The following is a 17,525-nucleotide window of genomic DNA, read 5'->3' as shown; positions in this document are numbered from 1 at the left end:
GGATTAAAACTACCTCTTAAAACGCGCCACAGGGCGTGTTTGCACACGTCACCTCAGGCCCCGTCCCCTCCCTTCCCCACTGTGTAAACACACCCTGTGGCCGTCTTAAGTTGGGAGATTAAGTCCCCTTGAATCCTGAGGGTCCCTAGGGTCCAACTAGACCACTAGGTACCTCCAGTAAGTGCCACAGAGCTGCGTTGCAGAGAGGTGTAAAAAGTGGCACGGCCTGGACCACCTTTCTGCAACGCGGCTCAGTGGCACTTACTGGAAGCACCTGGTGGGCTACTTAGCCCCAGGGGCCCTCAGGATTGAAGGGGAATTATTTCCCCAACTTAAAACGCGCCATAGGGCGTGTTTGCACACGTCACCTCAGGCCCCGTCCCCTCCCTTCCCCACCGTGTAAACATGCCCTGTGGCCGTTTTAAGTTGAGAGATTAAGTCCCCTTGAATCCTGAGGGTCCCTAGGGGCAAAATAGCCCACTAGGTACGTCCAGTAAGCGCCATTGCAGAGAGGTGTAAAAAGGGGCACGGCCTGCACCACCTCTCTGCAACACAGAGCAGTGGCACTTACTGGAAGCACCTGGTGGGCTAGTTGGCCCCCAGGGTCCCTCAGGATTGAAACGGAATTATTTCCCCAACTTAAAACGCGCCACAGGGCGTGTTTGCACACGTCACCTCCGGCCCCGTCCCCTCCCTTCACCACTGTGTAAACGCGCCCTGTGGCCGTTCTCAGTTGAGAGATTAAGTCCCCTTGAATCCTAAGGGTCCCTAGGGTCAAACTAGCCCACTAGGTACCTCCGGTAAGCGCCACAGAGCTGCATTGCATAGAGGTGTAAAAAGGGGCGTGGCCTCAGAACACCTGTCTGCAACACAGCTCCCTGGCGCATACTGGAGATACCTGTTGGGCTAGTTGGCCTTCAGGGACCCTCAGAATTGAAGGGGAATTAATTCCCCAACTTACAACTGGCCAGGGGGCGCGTTTGCAGAGTGCTGCAAGGAGGGGGCATGGCCTCCGGCGCGATACCGGTCTTTTATTTATTTTATTTTTTTAAGAAGGAGGGCTGTGTGGCCCCACTTCTTTTTCTAATTTATTGGCCCTGGGGACCCCATCACCCAGGGCCTGCACCCCAATTTTTTTGTTGAAAAAAATTAATTTGGAAGGGTGCCGTGTGGCCCCCCTCCCGAGGCCTTAATCGGCCCCGGGGAGCCCAACCCCCGGGTCATGGCCTTTTTTTTTATTCTTTAGGACTGGGGCTGCGTGGCCCCCCTCCTCAGGCCACTTATGGCCCCGGGGACCCCATCCCCCGGGGCCGGCCTTTGTTTTTTATTATTTTTAAAAAATATATATTTATAGAAACACCTAGGACATGCTGGACAAACCGTATGTACCTATCACCATGACGATTTGCGTGATATTCATTAAAAGGCGACTATGCATACAATGAATCCACGTGGAATGTATTAACACCGCTGGTGAAGCTCTGACGTGTCTGACGCCCTACCGTGCCTAATCCCGGCACCCCCGCCGGTGGGTACTCTCCAAGTAGACACCCTTGTCGTTTATTTATACAAACATGTGTAGCTATTGACGGGCACATTTAATACACACGCACACCAAGCCATTCAAAGGGGATTCGACAAAAATTCAACCAAACTATGCAAGAAACCCCCCTCACGGTTAATAAAACACACATACACCGCCGGATGTGCAATACTTTTTATTTTACTCTCTGGAAAGGAGATGAACCACACTTGAGAGTCACAGCGTGCTCCTGGCTGAGCCCAATGCTGTGTTACACCCACCAGTGCCCGCCGAGTGCCACACACCTCTGTGTTGTATTCCACCAGCTAGTGCGTGTGCTATGACACTCTCTAGCCCATGAGCACTGTAACACCACCCCGTGAATATGTCATGCCACACTTGCCTTCGCACGGGTTATATTGCCCCATCTAACGTGCCTTCCTTGATGCCTATGTTATAACACACAGCGCTATGCCATACATATTACAATCTGGGATCCATATCTTTGTCACAGTGCATATGCAACGTTACACTCCCCAGCACATATTTTATATTACAACTTTAGAGACTAGCTAGGTTACACAACACTGCCCTGTGCATATTACACTCCAAGGCGCATATCGCATAGCACGCGCTAGTGCCTGTGCTATCTCGCGCTCTCCAATGAATCTGTCATTGTGCACAATGTATTGCATATTATATTTCACGCCCGGTTCATCTTATATCACACTTTTTGGTGCATAGTTTATACTATGTACTATATCTAGTTTTCATTTTCAATCGTGCTCTCAGGACTATGTTCTATATAACACTGCGTCCACCTACCCTTTTCACGGGCATTACATTTTGCGATGGGGGGTCAGAGGATGTTTCTGCCAAGTGAGCCCGGAGTCACAGTCACAAACGTCCTCTTCTTCCTGAATAAAAGTGAGATTATGCCGCATACTTGTTCATATTTTAAGTAGTTCGCACAGACACACATTTTAAAAACAATAAAGTTCCTAATACCCACCTTCTCTGAACAGTTAGCTTGCTGCCCCATCCACCTCCTCCCTATCCTCTGTTGTCTGAATCCATGGACTAGCCTCCTCCCTCCTGCCATGCATGGTCTGATGTGCTGGCACTGCCCTCCATTTAGCATGATGTACCTGCCCTCCATTGCCCAATTCTATGGCCCATCATTGACCTCCTGCTTAGCCTCTGTCCTTAGCTTGCTGCCCCTATTCTCCTTCCCCCTGCCCTCCGATGTCTTTGTGCATGCCCCTGCTCCATCCTTTTTGCCCACCATGTTCCATGGACCTGCCACTCCTATCTACTCTGAGTGTTCTGTTGAGCTGCCACTCCCCTCCCACCTGCCTAGCATTGTCAGATGACTGTAACCTGTCCCTGCCACCTCCACCCTGCCTGTCCACATGCCATGCCCCTATCCCCTTCCTCCTGTCCTCCATGGTCCATTTTACAACCACACTCTTCTGCCCTCCCTGGTCTGTTGTGTTGCAACTGCTCCTCCTGCCTGCCCCGCGCGGTCTGTTGTGAGGCCCCTTCCCCTGAACTCTCTTGTCTGTGCTCAGGTCCTGACCCTCCCTTCTATCCTCCATGGTCCTTTGTGCATGCCCCTGCACCCTCCTTCTTGCCCATCATAGCCATTGTGCTGCCACTAACCCTCCCGCTTGCCATGCATGGTCTTCTGTGCTGCCATGGCCCCTCCCACCTTCCCTGTGTGGTCAGCTAGCTGCCCCTGACCCCCTCCCACCTTTCCTCTTGGTCTGTGTGTATGCCATCATAGTCTCACTGTTGCTCTCCATGGTGTGTCTTGTTTCTAGTGCCCATCCTGCCTGACCTCCATGGTCATCTGTTTCCATGTGCAGACCGCTATTACCTCCCTCCTGGCTTGTCTGTTCCATTGTAATGCCCCTGATCCGTCCCTCCTGCCCTTTAGGATCTGTTATGCTGCAGCTTTCTCTCCTGTCTATCCATTATGGTCAGCTAGCTACCATTGCCTCTTTCCCCTCTGTTCTCTGTTGACCATGTGCATGGTCCTGTCCCCTCGCTATTGCTTTCTATGGATTGTTGTGCTGCACTCCCATCCTGCATGCCCTGTGTGGTGTATTGTGCTGCTGCAAACCCTGATGCCTGCCCTGTAGGGTCAGTTTGGTGCACCTCTCCATGTCCCTCCTGTCCTCTGTTATCCCAGTCCATGTCCCAATTCCTCCTGCCTACCATGATCCAATGTACCATACTTGCGAACATTTTGAACTTGGTAAGAGGGAGATTTTGAAAAAAAACTGGGGTATTGATTTTCCCCTTTGAGTTACATTGAAAAAGAGGAGATTGTAGACCGGAGACATATCAAATAAAGCCCATTTGAGCTTAAAAACATTGGACGTTTCCGGGCTGAAACGGGTCTGTTGGCATGTATGGTTGTACTACCACTGCCTCTTCCTTCTGCCCACAATGGTCTATTATATTGCCACAACCTCTCTTGCCAGTCCTGTATTGTTGGTTTGTTGCCCCTGCCCCCCTTTCCACTGCCCTCCATAGTCTGTTGTGCTGCCACTGCCCTTCCTGCCTGCCCAGTGTGGTCAAATTGTTTCCTCTGCACTCTTCTACCTGCCTTCAATTTTCAGAGTCCGTGCCCCTGGCCTCTGCCTCTCAACAGTATCCCAATGAACAACTAAATTGCTAACATTCTATATGTATTACAAAAGTGTGGAACGCCTGACGTCATCTTGATGTAATCAAAACTGTAATACCTAGAGCATTTCCTTTATAAATTACATATATGAGAGGGTCTTATTTACATCAAAATTATGGTTAGTGTTCTAAAAAACTAAAATGAGGACATATTTTCTGAGTTTTCAAATAGCGACAAAGAACTTTTAAATTATTTGTAATCTTTATGTATTTTTATCCAGTTGACCACTTGATTAAATGTTGCACTTAGGTGAGAGGATGTGGTGTTACTTCCAGAGCTGCAGACTTTGCAACTGGGGAACCAGGTTGGAGTTTCTGCTTCAGCTCAGCATTCTGTGATTCTGGTCAAATCACTTAATCTCTCCATGTCTACGACCAAAATGAATTTGATCTTGTGTGATGTAACCAATGCTCATGTAAAGCATTCCAATACCTGACAAGTCTGCACTATATAAAACTGCAAAAACACAAAAAATAAGTGTTTTGCACACTTCTGTCATTGGGCTACATGTGGGCTACATCTGGGCGATATTTGTGCTGCATTTGGGCTCTTTTGTCTCTGGTGGCCATCTTGGGAGATTTATTTCTTATGAAGTTTCCTAACTTCCTCATTTACTGTAGTCTCCTCAGTAGGAAATGCTTTCAGTTTTTTACTTTGATTCCATCAAGAAGGTATTCAGAAATGTCACATATTTGCCATAAATTCTGAATGTTAGCACTCTAGTTGCTCATTAGATCACTGTAGTAAAGCTACTGCTCACCACGGAAGTCTGCTGCTGGTATTAAAAGTGCATGTTTCAGTCTGCATATCAGAATTTTTTAATGAAATAGAAGAGGATTTAAGAAGTCACTCAAAATGTGCCCTAATTTTTATTTCTTCAGCACTAATCATACTTTCTATGGCAAAATGAACCCCCTCATTTTGTTTCTTTTAAAATTAGATGTTTTAAGAGTTACCACTTTATTCCAATCAAGATGGCTTCAGGTGTGCAATACGTTTGTCATAAGTAGGAATGTTAGCGCTCTAGTTGTTCTTTAGAATACTCTGGGAAGCTGCAGTAGAACACAAAGGAATGAACTGACAGTATCTGCCCTTGTTGGATGTACATGCTTTACTGAGAATGTCAGACTTCATTCTCACATGACTGAGAAAGATAATGTGAATTTACAGAAAATATGCTCTCAGTTTAGCTTATAGATCACCATCCAAACCTCTGTGGGAAAAGCATGAGAAAATAGTTTTCTCTCAAACATGATTCATGATATCACAGCAGAGGGCTTTTTCACATGGTAAAATCACCTTAGAACACACCACAATTCCTAAAATGAGTATGGTACCATCAACAAATGATTTATAATGGAACTAAAGTCTTAAAACCTTCTATTAACTGCAATGCTTTTTAAAGAGGTGCTATCATGTAGATTGGTCCCAAGATGGCTGCCAACACTTATTGGATGAAGTACTGACAGCCAATCAGATCTCACGATGAGATGTGTGGTTAGGCTCCGCCCAGATATATCTATCTATTTAACTCTAATTTTCTCAGGAACTACTGAACGGATTTACACCATTTCAGCAAAAGGCACGAGTCTGAACTGAGGACTACCTCTTTGCCAAATTTGCTGTAATTCCGTTCAGCAGTTCGGGCTGTAGCTGCGTCAACATGTCCTATGGGAAAATGCATGGGGAAAACGTGTTTTGGGACCCCCCTTTTTTCTCGGCCCCCGCTTGACGAATCACCGTGAAATTTTCAGGATAGGACTGGACCGGAGCTGGCCAAAAGTTTGGAAAATTTTGCGAAGATTCATCAATCGGCGCCAACGTTATTCCAAATAGAATGTAGCAGATTTCCGATGGAAAATAGGTCCGAATTATAACACCTACTGGCGTCTGCCAGTAGGTAATCGATATCTATATCTTTATTTATATTCACTGAACGAAACAAACCTTAATGTAACCTTATTGGTAGGTGAATATGTATGTGACAACATCAACGTTTTGAATTAAAAAAACACAGACATTTACCTGTTATAGTTAGCAAAGCTAACTAAAACTTGCGCCCGCCATGCACTGCTTATGACCTCACATATTACAATACTTATCATATGATTTATGACATAATTTATGACATCACTGATGGCACCTCGAATGACACCATTGATGACACCACTGAAACACTGATGGCATCAACCAACGGGTGTGTTCATTTTTAGGTCTCGCCTAGCGTTGCAGCGCGAATGCGCTTCCATCGCTTTACGAGGCATGCAGTATATACTGTAGTGTTGAAGCTTCGTGGAAGCTCCGCCCACTCTCTGCTCATTGGCTTTTGTCTAAAATGCTGCCTTCCGATTGGTTTAAGGCTTGTTATTCCCTCCTCATTCATCATTTGTATACTTCCACGGGTATTGGCCCCTTTACTCCTGACACTATTTCCTTTTAGATCTCGCCTAGCATTACAGCGCGAATGCGCTGCCATCGCTTTGCGAGTCATGCAGTATATACTGTAGAGTGGAAGCTTTGTGGAAGCTCCGCCCACTCTCTGCCCATTGGCTTTTGTCCTAAATGCTGGCTTCCGATTGATTTGAGGCTTGTTAGTCCCTCCTCATTCATCATTTGTATCCTTCCACTGCTATTGGCCCCTTTACTCCTAACACTATTTTCTTCCATGTCTCCCCACCCCACCACCCCCTCCCTCAGTCTGTGACTTCTCACCCTCCCCTGCCCCCCCACTCCCGTTCGTGTTTTCTTGCCTGCTGGCACTTCCGTTTTCATCTTTATTATTGCCACCTTGAAATATGCGCGTTCAAGATGTGTGCTGTACAAAAACTTCTCTTGTTTAATGAACTATATTATAATGTTACTCTAAATATAATAAGACTCTAGGCAACATTCGGGGTATGCATGGCAACTGACGCCTCGTAGTTCACAAATGGCATTGTTGTCGGGCGGGAGGTGCGGCAGTGTTTTAACTCATGCTTAAAATGATCACTTTTAATAACTTCCGCTCAATTCAGTGCTATAATCTTGTGTACTGAGATGACACGCTAAAGAAATGCCCTTTTTTGAATTCTGAAGAGACATTAGCGCACATTTACATCATGTTTACTGTATGATTAACATGCCGATCATTTTCACGTCGTGCCCACTGGCTCGTATACGCTTGGCTCGCCTCCGGCTGGCTCTACCTGTTAATTAATATATTGGCTCGCGCACTTCTAACAAAGAGAGATGAATGGATACATGACAGTGGTAGAGAAATAGACTGGTGCAGACAAACAGACAAAGTCAGTCTCCATTGCCTCACGTCAGAATCATCCCTTTCAATAACCTGGAAATCTGCCGGCAACTCCCGCATGCCCCAACCTCATCCCCCTCACCTATTTTCCTTTCAGAAGCGGCAGATTGTGAGCTGTGCCCTGCTGGTGCAGAGGAGCACAGCAGAGTCTGTAGAAGCGCTGGGATCCCTAGCCTCTCCGGGCAGTCACCTAAGCCTTCCGGGTGCCTTCACACTCAGGATAAATGAATACATTTTGTTCTGTGCTTTAGTCGCCCCTCTGTGAGCACTATCTGGTAGATGAAGCTCTGTGTTAATTAACACATTCAGAGAGGTGGTTGTGTACAAACAAACAACAGCCACAATACTGTACGTTTTGAACGTGTAGTTAAATACCTGCTCATCGAGTACCTCATTGGCTGATCATTCCATGGCACTACCAAAATTACATTTGGACACATTTGCTCAACTGTAAAGCACTCCCTTCTATGGGTCATTTAACAACTCGGTGCTTTGGGGTTAGGTAACCTACTTTGGAAGCTGTGTAAAAGAGTAAATACAAAAATTAATGCAATGAAACTAAGCAACCAGTACTGTCTAAAACACTATGAAAACTGACACACATTCTGGCATTTTGTTTAGTTAATGTCGATTTTCTCATAGATGCGAGTAAAGTACTCTTAATATCTTAATGAAATCTGCACACTTTTAACTAATAGCACCGGGCGACCTTTGACAACTAGGCAATGAATACATTTTCATGTACCCCCTCTGCCCCTCTGCCCCCCGCCCCCTTAACAAGCTTCATTGAATCCCAGTGTTTGGCGGATTATCAAGACGCAGGAGAGTGAGTCAAATAGTCTTGAAAACGAAAGAGAAGCCGGGATTCGATTCACATGCTTCGATCCCGATCGCGTTGGTTAGTCTGTAAGCACTACTTTTATTAATGAGTTTCGCATTAGTACAGCACCACATGTGCACTTCACCCATGAGGTACGTGCCAAGCAATTGTTGACACAATCCACACTTTTCGGCTTTTTCAATATATTTTTACGAAGTGCAGGACCTTTCCAAGGGATTTTGCACTCTACATACATTCACTTCAAAAATAAAACGTGTAGGTAAAAAACATTGGCATTTACAATGTCAATAGATCCAACTCACCAATACGAGACTTATTTGCATTGCAAATGCTTGGTTTTATAGTTTACATAGTGGCAGGTAACAACCATATTACTTTTCAACCTAATTTTGTACAGCCTGTGCCCAGCAAATGGTTATACGTTTTTACAGAATGCATCACACTATCCAATACATTCACACTATGGGCACAGGGAGGTATCTCATCAAATAGTTTGCTGATTCTTTGCACATGCATGTAGCATACGGACTGACTTCCCTCAGACCACTGGGATGCCGACCTTCACCGTCCTAGCACTGACAAAGACTGGGAAGGCATCTTGATGGGGCCTGTATTTATGCCCAGAAACACCAGGTCCTGCCTCATACAGCTCTACATAATACATAGGGCATACCTTACACCGGAGAAAATAAAATATATTTTTACTGTATTGATGCGCAGTGCTCTCTCTGCCAGTTGGTGAATGCAGACCTTATCCACATGCTATGGGGCTGCACTGCCCTAACCGGCTACTGGCTGGTGATCATCACTCACCTCTCAGGCTGCACAGAGCGCACAGAGGGAAACACATGGGAAATATGCATCCTGGGTCTATTCCACAGATCCAAAAAACATAAGGCGACATCATGGTTCATAAAACTAGGCCTGATCACTGCTAAGCATCTGATTTCCAAAGGATGGAAAAGTCCTGAGCCCCCGTCATGGGAAGCATGTCGTTGCTCCTTCGCAAACTGGGCGCAGGCGGAGAGTGTGGCGCTGAGGTGGGAGGATGCCCTGGAATTACGTAAAACTCCTCTGGCGTCTGCATGGGATGTCAAGCATCTAGATCTTCAGAAATCCTGACAAGGGCCCCTATTCTCTTGCTTGGAGGCTAGCAGGATACCCGAGACAGGTGGGGACGAACCAGTCGCCACACCCAACATGCACACTTGTGCCCTCAACACTCAGTTCCCCCTCGCTTAGCACCACGTCTACCTCCCAACACAGTTAAGACGCCTGCCGGCAGTATTGTGGTAATGAGAAGAAACCAGGGATTGAATCACCAGGGTATACAGCTGGGCAAGGTCACACAGTTTACCCCCCATTAGTCCTCCCCCCATAGGCACAGTAACTGTACGAAAATCATCATTGGATGCAATCTCGCTTGGTCACCGCACACACAGAGCCCCAAAGCATTTACTGTGACATCACCATTTCACCAAATTGAGACACGTTGCAATTATGGATGCGTGCTACTCACAAGCTGACCTGCTATTGATGCGGTAATGTAATTAAGATTGCGTAAGACAACTGTACGTGCATGTGAAATGTTCTTTGTTAAAACATTTTTTTGAATAAGGGAATTTAAACCCCCAAAAAATGTGTTCATAAAATGCATGTTCTGCTAATGCATTTTAGGATTGTAGAGGTATTGAACAAGTTATGAATCTTTGTATTGAAGGCCAAAAAGATTCCATGAAGGCAAAGACTGTACATAAAATATATTAAGTATTTTAAGCAGCATTGAGTTATTAGACAGATACGTCTTAGCATGACAGTGATTTAGAGGACTGTGTGCAGCACGTACTAACCTATGTACATGTGCTTGTTTTGCTTCAGAAGATGGGTTATCTGTACAGTTTTCACCACAGGTAGTTGCAGGTGGTATGATTTTTAGCACCTTGAGACCTTGGTTATTTTAAGTGAATAGTCATGGTTTGGACAAGTTTTGCATTGAGTGTACACTGTTCTTAGTAGATATTTTTGAATACTCTTCTGTGTATTTCTTATGAGAGTTTTACTGTCTCCAAACAGTGTTGTTACAGAGTAAACTCACTCCATTGAGTAAACAGTTGTTAACAGTACCCACTTTTCTACTCATATCCACTATATTTCTCAATGTAGGTTCATTGACTGTCATGGGTTTAATACATGTAAAGGCTGTCAGTAGGGCATTAGTTATGTAACAGGGTTTGAGTATCTGAAGTAACTTGGTTTTCCCTTAATAGTTGTATACAGACTGAAAACCGAGTGCATAATAGGTTACCCTTTCATCTAGGGTTCATAGTCGACATGAACTTGGCTACCCATGAAGTGTATGGTATAGGGTCAATGTTGCACATAACACAAGCTTGCAGGTTGTATGTATGATAGCAGTAATGATGCTTCATATTATTCAAAGCCAATTTGTGCTTACTTTCATAGCTCTAGTGCTGTAACCCTATAGAGCAATGTGAACAAAAGAAGCTTGGATGATGTAATCAGTGATGTCATTTCTTTTCAAAGCTCCCACCCATTGGGAGCAGACTTTGTGTTTGCTCCCATCTGGCAGGAGATTCAAAAATGCTCCCGCACAGCAGGAGCAAACACAGGTTTCCCAGCCCAAACCGGTGCAGGCAGGGAAATCCCTGTGTCCCTAGGGTGGGCTCCCCAGGACACAGCATATGGAGCCATAGAAGGCTCAGGAAGGGGGCCCATGTTGCGCCCTCCCTTAATTAAAGAAATCAGACCCAGGGGTGGGTTCCCTGGAGCCTTTGAAGACTCAGAGATGGAGGCTGTGAGGACCCCCTACCCTTCTCTATACATTTCAATCCCCGGGATGGGTTACCTGGGGCCTTTAATGACTCAGGGAGAGGGACCTCACCACCCTACCTCTTTAGTCATTAAATCGTCCCAGGGATAGGGTTTCTTGGACCTCTGAAAACTCGAGGAGTAGGGGCCCCCCTTTTACTTTTATTGCATATTTCAGCCCCAGGGGTGAGCTCCACGGGGCCTATAATGGCTTGGTATGCCCCCCCTCCATTATTGAATACAGTTCAATTATAGGCTCTGGTGAGCCCACACCTGGAACAATGCGGTCCGCTGCCATTTTGTTTTTTTGCTTTTTCAGATCCTGCAGAAGTCCTTTGGGATCATGGCAATTTTTTCTGATTTTGCATTTTGGCCCTGGGTAAGGGGAGAGGGGTCTGGGTTCTCTCCATAGGGCCTACGGGGTCAGGGATTCCTTACCCTGATCCTTTATAATATTTTTTTCTTACATTTGCAGGATGGGTGATTAAGTCTCCAAGTCCATTTTGCTCCTGTTGCTGGCAGCCACTCAGAACTCTTGTTGATAGCCCAAGGGAAGTACAGTTCCCTTGGCCAGTCAGAACACTCTGTTTTTAAAATGGCATTCTTGTGATAGCCTTTCAAGACTCTCGCAGATCCAACTATCCAGATATCTATATTTTGTTACACTTAATTTCTCAAAAACTACTGAACGGATTTACACCAAATCACAATAAGCACAATCTGTGTATCAAGGTCTAGCTACCTACCAAATTTTGTGTGCTATCGTTCAGCAGTTTTTGAAGTCTTTTGAAAATACAGGGGGATCATGGGTTTTGGGGTTTCCCCTTTTCATCTCAGCACCTCCTTGACAGATCACGCCGAAAACTTTTCATGCACAAACTAGCCAAAAAGTAGCACCTAATTGGAAAGTTTCATGGCGATTCATCAAACAGGGCCAAAGTTATTAGCAACACAACAAACAATTTTCCCATGGAACAGCTGACCTAACTATAACTACCCAGTTGCGACCGCCACTGGGTAATACATATCTGGCAGTTTTTTTTTTCCATACAATAGAAGAATGGTAGAGCAACAAGCACTGTGGAATGCAGGAAGCAATTTACAAGGGCAGTTGAGAAAGAAAATATGTTTCTCATGAAGATGGGTATAGACAGGTTTTCAGTGTTTTTGAGGAACATTATGTTAATCTTGTCAGGGATAGTGGTGGGAGAGGTGTGTGGATAAACACAGGAGGTTAGCCTTCATATTCATTGATGGACGGTGCTATTGCTTTTATGATAGATGTGCACGTTTTCCACCGCTTTCTCTGTAATTTCTAATCTGTGATGTGATGGTATAAATAGGCATGTTATATCTAGGGGAGTAGCTTCAATGGGTGCAGCAGGTGCAGTGGCACCAGGGTCCAGAAGCCTGAGGGTCCCTCTGAAACCTGATTATTGCAGTATTTTATCATTAATTCAGACATCAGCTAGGTGGCACATTTCCTTCCTTGCACTAGGGCCCAGGACACAGGGGTAAAATGAAGCAATAAACTGTCATTGCTGATCAACACTATATTCTAAGGTCTGCTTCTAATGGACCTTTTTAAAGTGCTGGCAGTATCCTAGCAAGGATGCAGCAGGTCATGGTACAAGCAAGGAACATGGCTCCTTTAATTGTTGTTAGGGTAGTAAACTACAGTAATTATCAGGGGTAAATGCCCCTATCTATGCTCTCCAGTGTACTGCACCTTCTGTACCAATGATGGCTATGCCCCTGGATGGTGCATGCACGGGCTTCTGTTCTGTCATTAATTTGCATTAAAAGAAGTGGTTTTAGAGTTAGGCTTTACTAGACTATGAAAAAGCTTGACCTTTGAAAACACGTACCTTTCGGCGGTTGACGATTGTCGACACAGAAAGTGCAAAAAGTGATGGAAGCACGCAAATTACAGTGGCCAGTAAAATGACCAGCCAGATGTATGGCTTTGCGAAGGCATTGATGTTGATGTTGAGACCTAGGGATAAATCACACAGCAGAACATCAGGGACACATCGGCCAAGGGATGATGCCAAAGTCTACTTGGAATGATGACAAAGTATACTTAGATTGACCCAAACGTGTACTGTTCATGTCACCCAGCCCAAAATGTCCCTTCTCCACCCAAACTGAGGCTGGGCTGTACAAAAATGAGGTATGTGGCAGGTATGTGTAAGATAGTGTCAGGCATAGCCCTTACTCTGTGACTGACCCTACACAAACCCCTTTTACATTTTAGCTGTGCCAATTATTTTGTTCAATTGAATTTATGTAGTTCTTACCTTCAAATGTGAGCTTATCTGGACTCGATGTAGGAAGTTGAACCAGATATGAAAACAGAAAATAGAACACAAGAGAGACGAAGACAGCCAGGGCCGAAAAGACATTCCAGTGGGAGATGTTCATGGAGATCTGGGGAGCAAGAAGTGATTAGTACTATTTAAAAATAGTGAATGCCTACACATATTTTACTGTTCTTTCTACCATTTAAAAGTAAAGGCTGGGTTGATGCTCTTTTCTGCGAACAACAGAGAATGGTCATGACTGAAAAAAGCGGTTGGCAGGTACAGTTAAGTAGAGTTAAGTAACGGACTCAATGCAAAATCAAAAGAGGAACATGAAAGCCAATAGTGAGGCAGTGCTTAATTTGTGCCGGTGTTTGCTGGTGCTTGCCGCCAGCATTTAATTCATAACAATGCTACTTTTATATTACAGACCACCACATTGTGGCCCAGCCTTCCCTTTTTACAGCAGAACACATCAATTTAGCAAATTAATATACGCTGAAACATAATAATAGCACATCCAAGCCATTTAGTACTAGCATTTTGCACCACTGGGAGAGGCAGTAAACTGTACAAGCTGCAGTGCCCTCCTAAGCGATGCATTGGGCCCTGGCACTTATAGTTTTACAAATTAAGTGCTGTAGAGAAGTGCAATTGCACAGCTGTTTGCAGGTTAAAGATGGGTTTCACTGGCAGAGGAACAAATGGGTTTGAATAATTGAACAACAAAGAGTAGGGTAGAGCTTGCGATCTACGCTAAGGTGCACTGTTACATCTCCATTTGGATTACAGTACTGGAACAGGTGACAAAGCTCTCGGGCTCTGGACATGTATATTCCAGAATTAAAAATTCAGAGGAAGCGGCATGTCACATCAGAGTGCTACATGTATGCCCCACTGTTAAATGAGCAAAGAAGATGCAGGTCACCAATGGATTACATTGGTGGTGTAGTCTTTGAGGCACACTTTTACAAATGCAGGGGCACCTGCAGATTCCCTAAGCTGGACTGGCACTGTGGCACATATGCTCCTGTGTTAGAAAAGCAGAGGAAGATGTGGGTCACTTGCCATGCACAGATAGTGTGGAATGGATGTATGTCCCAGTTTTCAATTCAATTCAAACAAGCTTTATTCGGTTAAATGAAGTACAACCATAAAAGCAACCTAAAAATGTATACATATCTTCATATTGTCCCAGTAGTCACAAAGCAGAGAGAGCTGCAGGTCACTACTGAAGTGCACTAACAGAGCTGTATATATGTGGCAGTATTAGAAAAGCAGAGATTTCTGCGAATCCCGCTGAGTTTCTTTGGCCAGTCCCAGGATGCTTGTGTCCGGTCCAGGAGGGAGGACCTGGCCTGACAGTTTGGGATGGACTGTTCCTTTTGGGAGCAAAGTCAAGACTGATTTGCATATGGCTGGGTCTGAACTGGAATGGCATGGCAAGCACAAAAGCTATGGATCTGTTCAGCATTCCGTCCATCAACAGTTTTTAAAAACTTTTTTAAAGTGGCAATTTCAGAATTAAAGGTGAAACATTAACTTACAATTTATTTGAGAGTAACCACCATATCTCTATTTGCTCCCAGTCAAGCGTTATCACTTAATAAATTCAATCATGTAACTCAGTGTTAGTCAGTGGGAGGGATAGGCTTTACAGCAGTGAAAAACAACTTTGGGAGTTTTCTACAACCAGGACATGTAATACTTTTTTAATTCAATGCACCCTGCCCTATGGGCCCTTAGGGTTACCTTGGGAAGGAAGTTTTAAGCCTGGAAAAAGGTCCACTAGTAGCATTACATTTACAGACCCTGGATACATGTGGTATATTTTACAAGAGACTGTGGCAATTAGGTGTATAGCAATTTTGCAATGTTTTAGAAAGAGAGAGCACAAGCACTCCAGCACTTGTTAGCAGTGGTAAAGTGACAGTCCTAATGCCAACAAAAATGAATTCAGCATCACTGGAGAAGTGAAGGCAAACAGTTTGGGGATAAGACCACGTCAAGGATGCCAGGTCTCACACAGTAGGAGCCATCGCAGAGGTACATACAAGTGATAAACAAGACAAGGTAACTGCAGTTCATTGTAGAGTTACATTGGCAGCATAAGTCGCAGAATTAGAAATGCAGAGGAAGCTGCAGGTCACCACTCATTTGCATTGGCATAGTCTCATGTATATCTTAGTATAAAAAGAAGTTAAGGAAACTGAAGGTCACCACTGAGTTGCAGAAGCATTGTGTCATGTATGTCCCTGTACCATAAATGGAGAGTGAGCTGCATCACACAGTAGAGGTACATTGGCAGTGCTACAAGTATGTTCAAGTGTTAAATAAGGAGAGGAAGCTGCAGACCACGCCAGGGTCAGATTGGTAATCTGGGCATTCGGCAATGGGTGATGAGCCGGGGCCTGAGGTCCAGTTGCAGGCTGTTTTATTCATCCAGTTGTACCCATTTTTAGTGGTTTTAAGATAAGTTGTATGTCTGGCCTCGCCAGTGGCTCCCTGGGGCCTAAGTGCCCTCTCTGGAAGACTCCAGAAGGAACAGACAGAATTGTGTCCCCTTACCTCCTAGCAGGGGCTGACAGCATCCTCACCAGTCTTCTGCTGGACTGGCTCATTATTAGTGTGTGAGGCTCATTTGGGCCGGCTATGGACACACAATTATGTGAGCCGATTGAACGGAGTGTTTAGGAGCAGCATTGCTGGAGCCCAGCTGTGAAAAGCCAATTCCACACCCCTCCTCAATGTAAAAGGTCAACAGTGTCTTTCATCTGACCCCTCCATCGACCAGCCGGCACAGGATAAGCGTGGGGTGGGGTCCTGAGAAGCCTTGCTGGAACCCATGAGTAGTGGGCCTTTTCACACCCTTACCACCTTGCAGGACACCAACATTGCCCTGCCTTTGTCCCTGCCATAACAGGCTTTCTGCACATGCACTGCAGCGATGCCGTTCATGGGAGCCCTGAGGTTACCTGAGGAGGAGGCAAGGAGGGAGATACAAGTTAACAAGTAATGGGGCAGAGAAAGAGTAGAGAAGATGCTGAAGGGGAAGAGAGAGAGAGAGCAGGTGAGGTGTGGGATATAAGGGAGGAAAAAGTAGAGACAAGCCATAGAAAGAGCAGAGAAAGACTCGAAGAGCGAAGATTAGGAAAGAAAGTGCTGGGTGGCAAGAATGCAATTTGGGTAAAAGAGCGGGTGAGAGAAAGTTACAGAGGAAGTACCGTGAGTGGGAGAGAGATCGAGAGCTTGGATAAAAAGTAGGAGAACTAGTGAGATAAAAGATGTGTGAGAAAGTGAGAAGGAGAGAATTATGTAAGTGCATGTGAACAAAAGAGGAGAGTGGGAGGATAAGAGAAAGAGGAGCGGGGTCATGTGCCTCACTCGCTGCACTTCCTTGGGTTGTGCAAGTCGTGTGCTTTCATCCTTTGCGAGGCAGCTCTGCAGGTAAGCATTCACTTGTTACACTTACCTGTGTATCTGTAAAGTGTATGTATAGAGAATGGCCAAGTGCTTTCATATATTGCTTCACTTAGCATTTTTGTAAGCACTGTCTATAGAAAGGTCACTTTTACCCAATTGAAAAGCACTAAATATTCCGTCCTCAGGAAGATGATTTCGTTTTGCCTTTATTAGAACATTTCACCTGCATGTGTCTGCAGATGTCAGAGGCCCTCGCAAATCATTAAGCTCTTTTCCTGTGTCACATTATTAGAAGAGACCAAACATACCCTAGGAGCCTTCATGAGGACGTTCAGAAGGCCTCTGCACTCACTGCTGCTTATCTCCTGGAGCTCAGCAGTGAATCAAGCTGAGCATGCCCCTTCCCCAGCCTTTAGAGCACACTATGTTGTTTATACATTCAACGAGTACTGTCACTTCTAGGACAGCAACGGCACTTCTAAACTCATTAGTATTACTTTCGTAAGACAGTATCATAGTTGTGAACTTTATGTCCCTGATGTATGTTAGTAATTTGTTACTTCGGGCTCAGAATCAGTTACTAGGAACCAGCATAATTAAGGTTTTACTTTTTGGGT

The 17,525-nt window shown here is 45.0% G+C and overlaps 1 protein-coding gene across 1 annotated transcript in view; it reads right to left on the bottom strand.

Moving 5' to 3' along the window:
* The window catches only part of LOC146798840 (phospholipid-transporting ATPase IC-like), a 1,543,528-nt gene that overhangs the window by 22,827 nt on the left and 1,503,176 nt on the right, over positions 1-17,525 (bottom strand). The window contains exons 26-27 of the mRNA XM_085626157.1: positions 13,483-13,612; positions 13,051-13,178 (exon numbers count right to left, since the gene is read on the bottom strand). Of these exons, the coding sequence (XP_085482283.1) occupies positions 13,051-13,178; positions 13,483-13,612 (258 nt within the window). The remainder of the gene's footprint in view (positions 1-13,050; positions 13,179-13,482; positions 13,613-17,525) is intronic.

This window comes from Triturus cristatus, chromosome 9 (assembly GCF_964204655.1).
Source record: "Triturus cristatus chromosome 9, aTriCri1.1, whole genome shotgun sequence".
NCBI classification, from domain to species: domain Eukaryota; kingdom Metazoa; phylum Chordata; class Amphibia; order Caudata; family Salamandridae; genus Triturus; species Triturus cristatus.
This window is presented reverse-complemented; position numbering and strand designations above follow the sequence as displayed.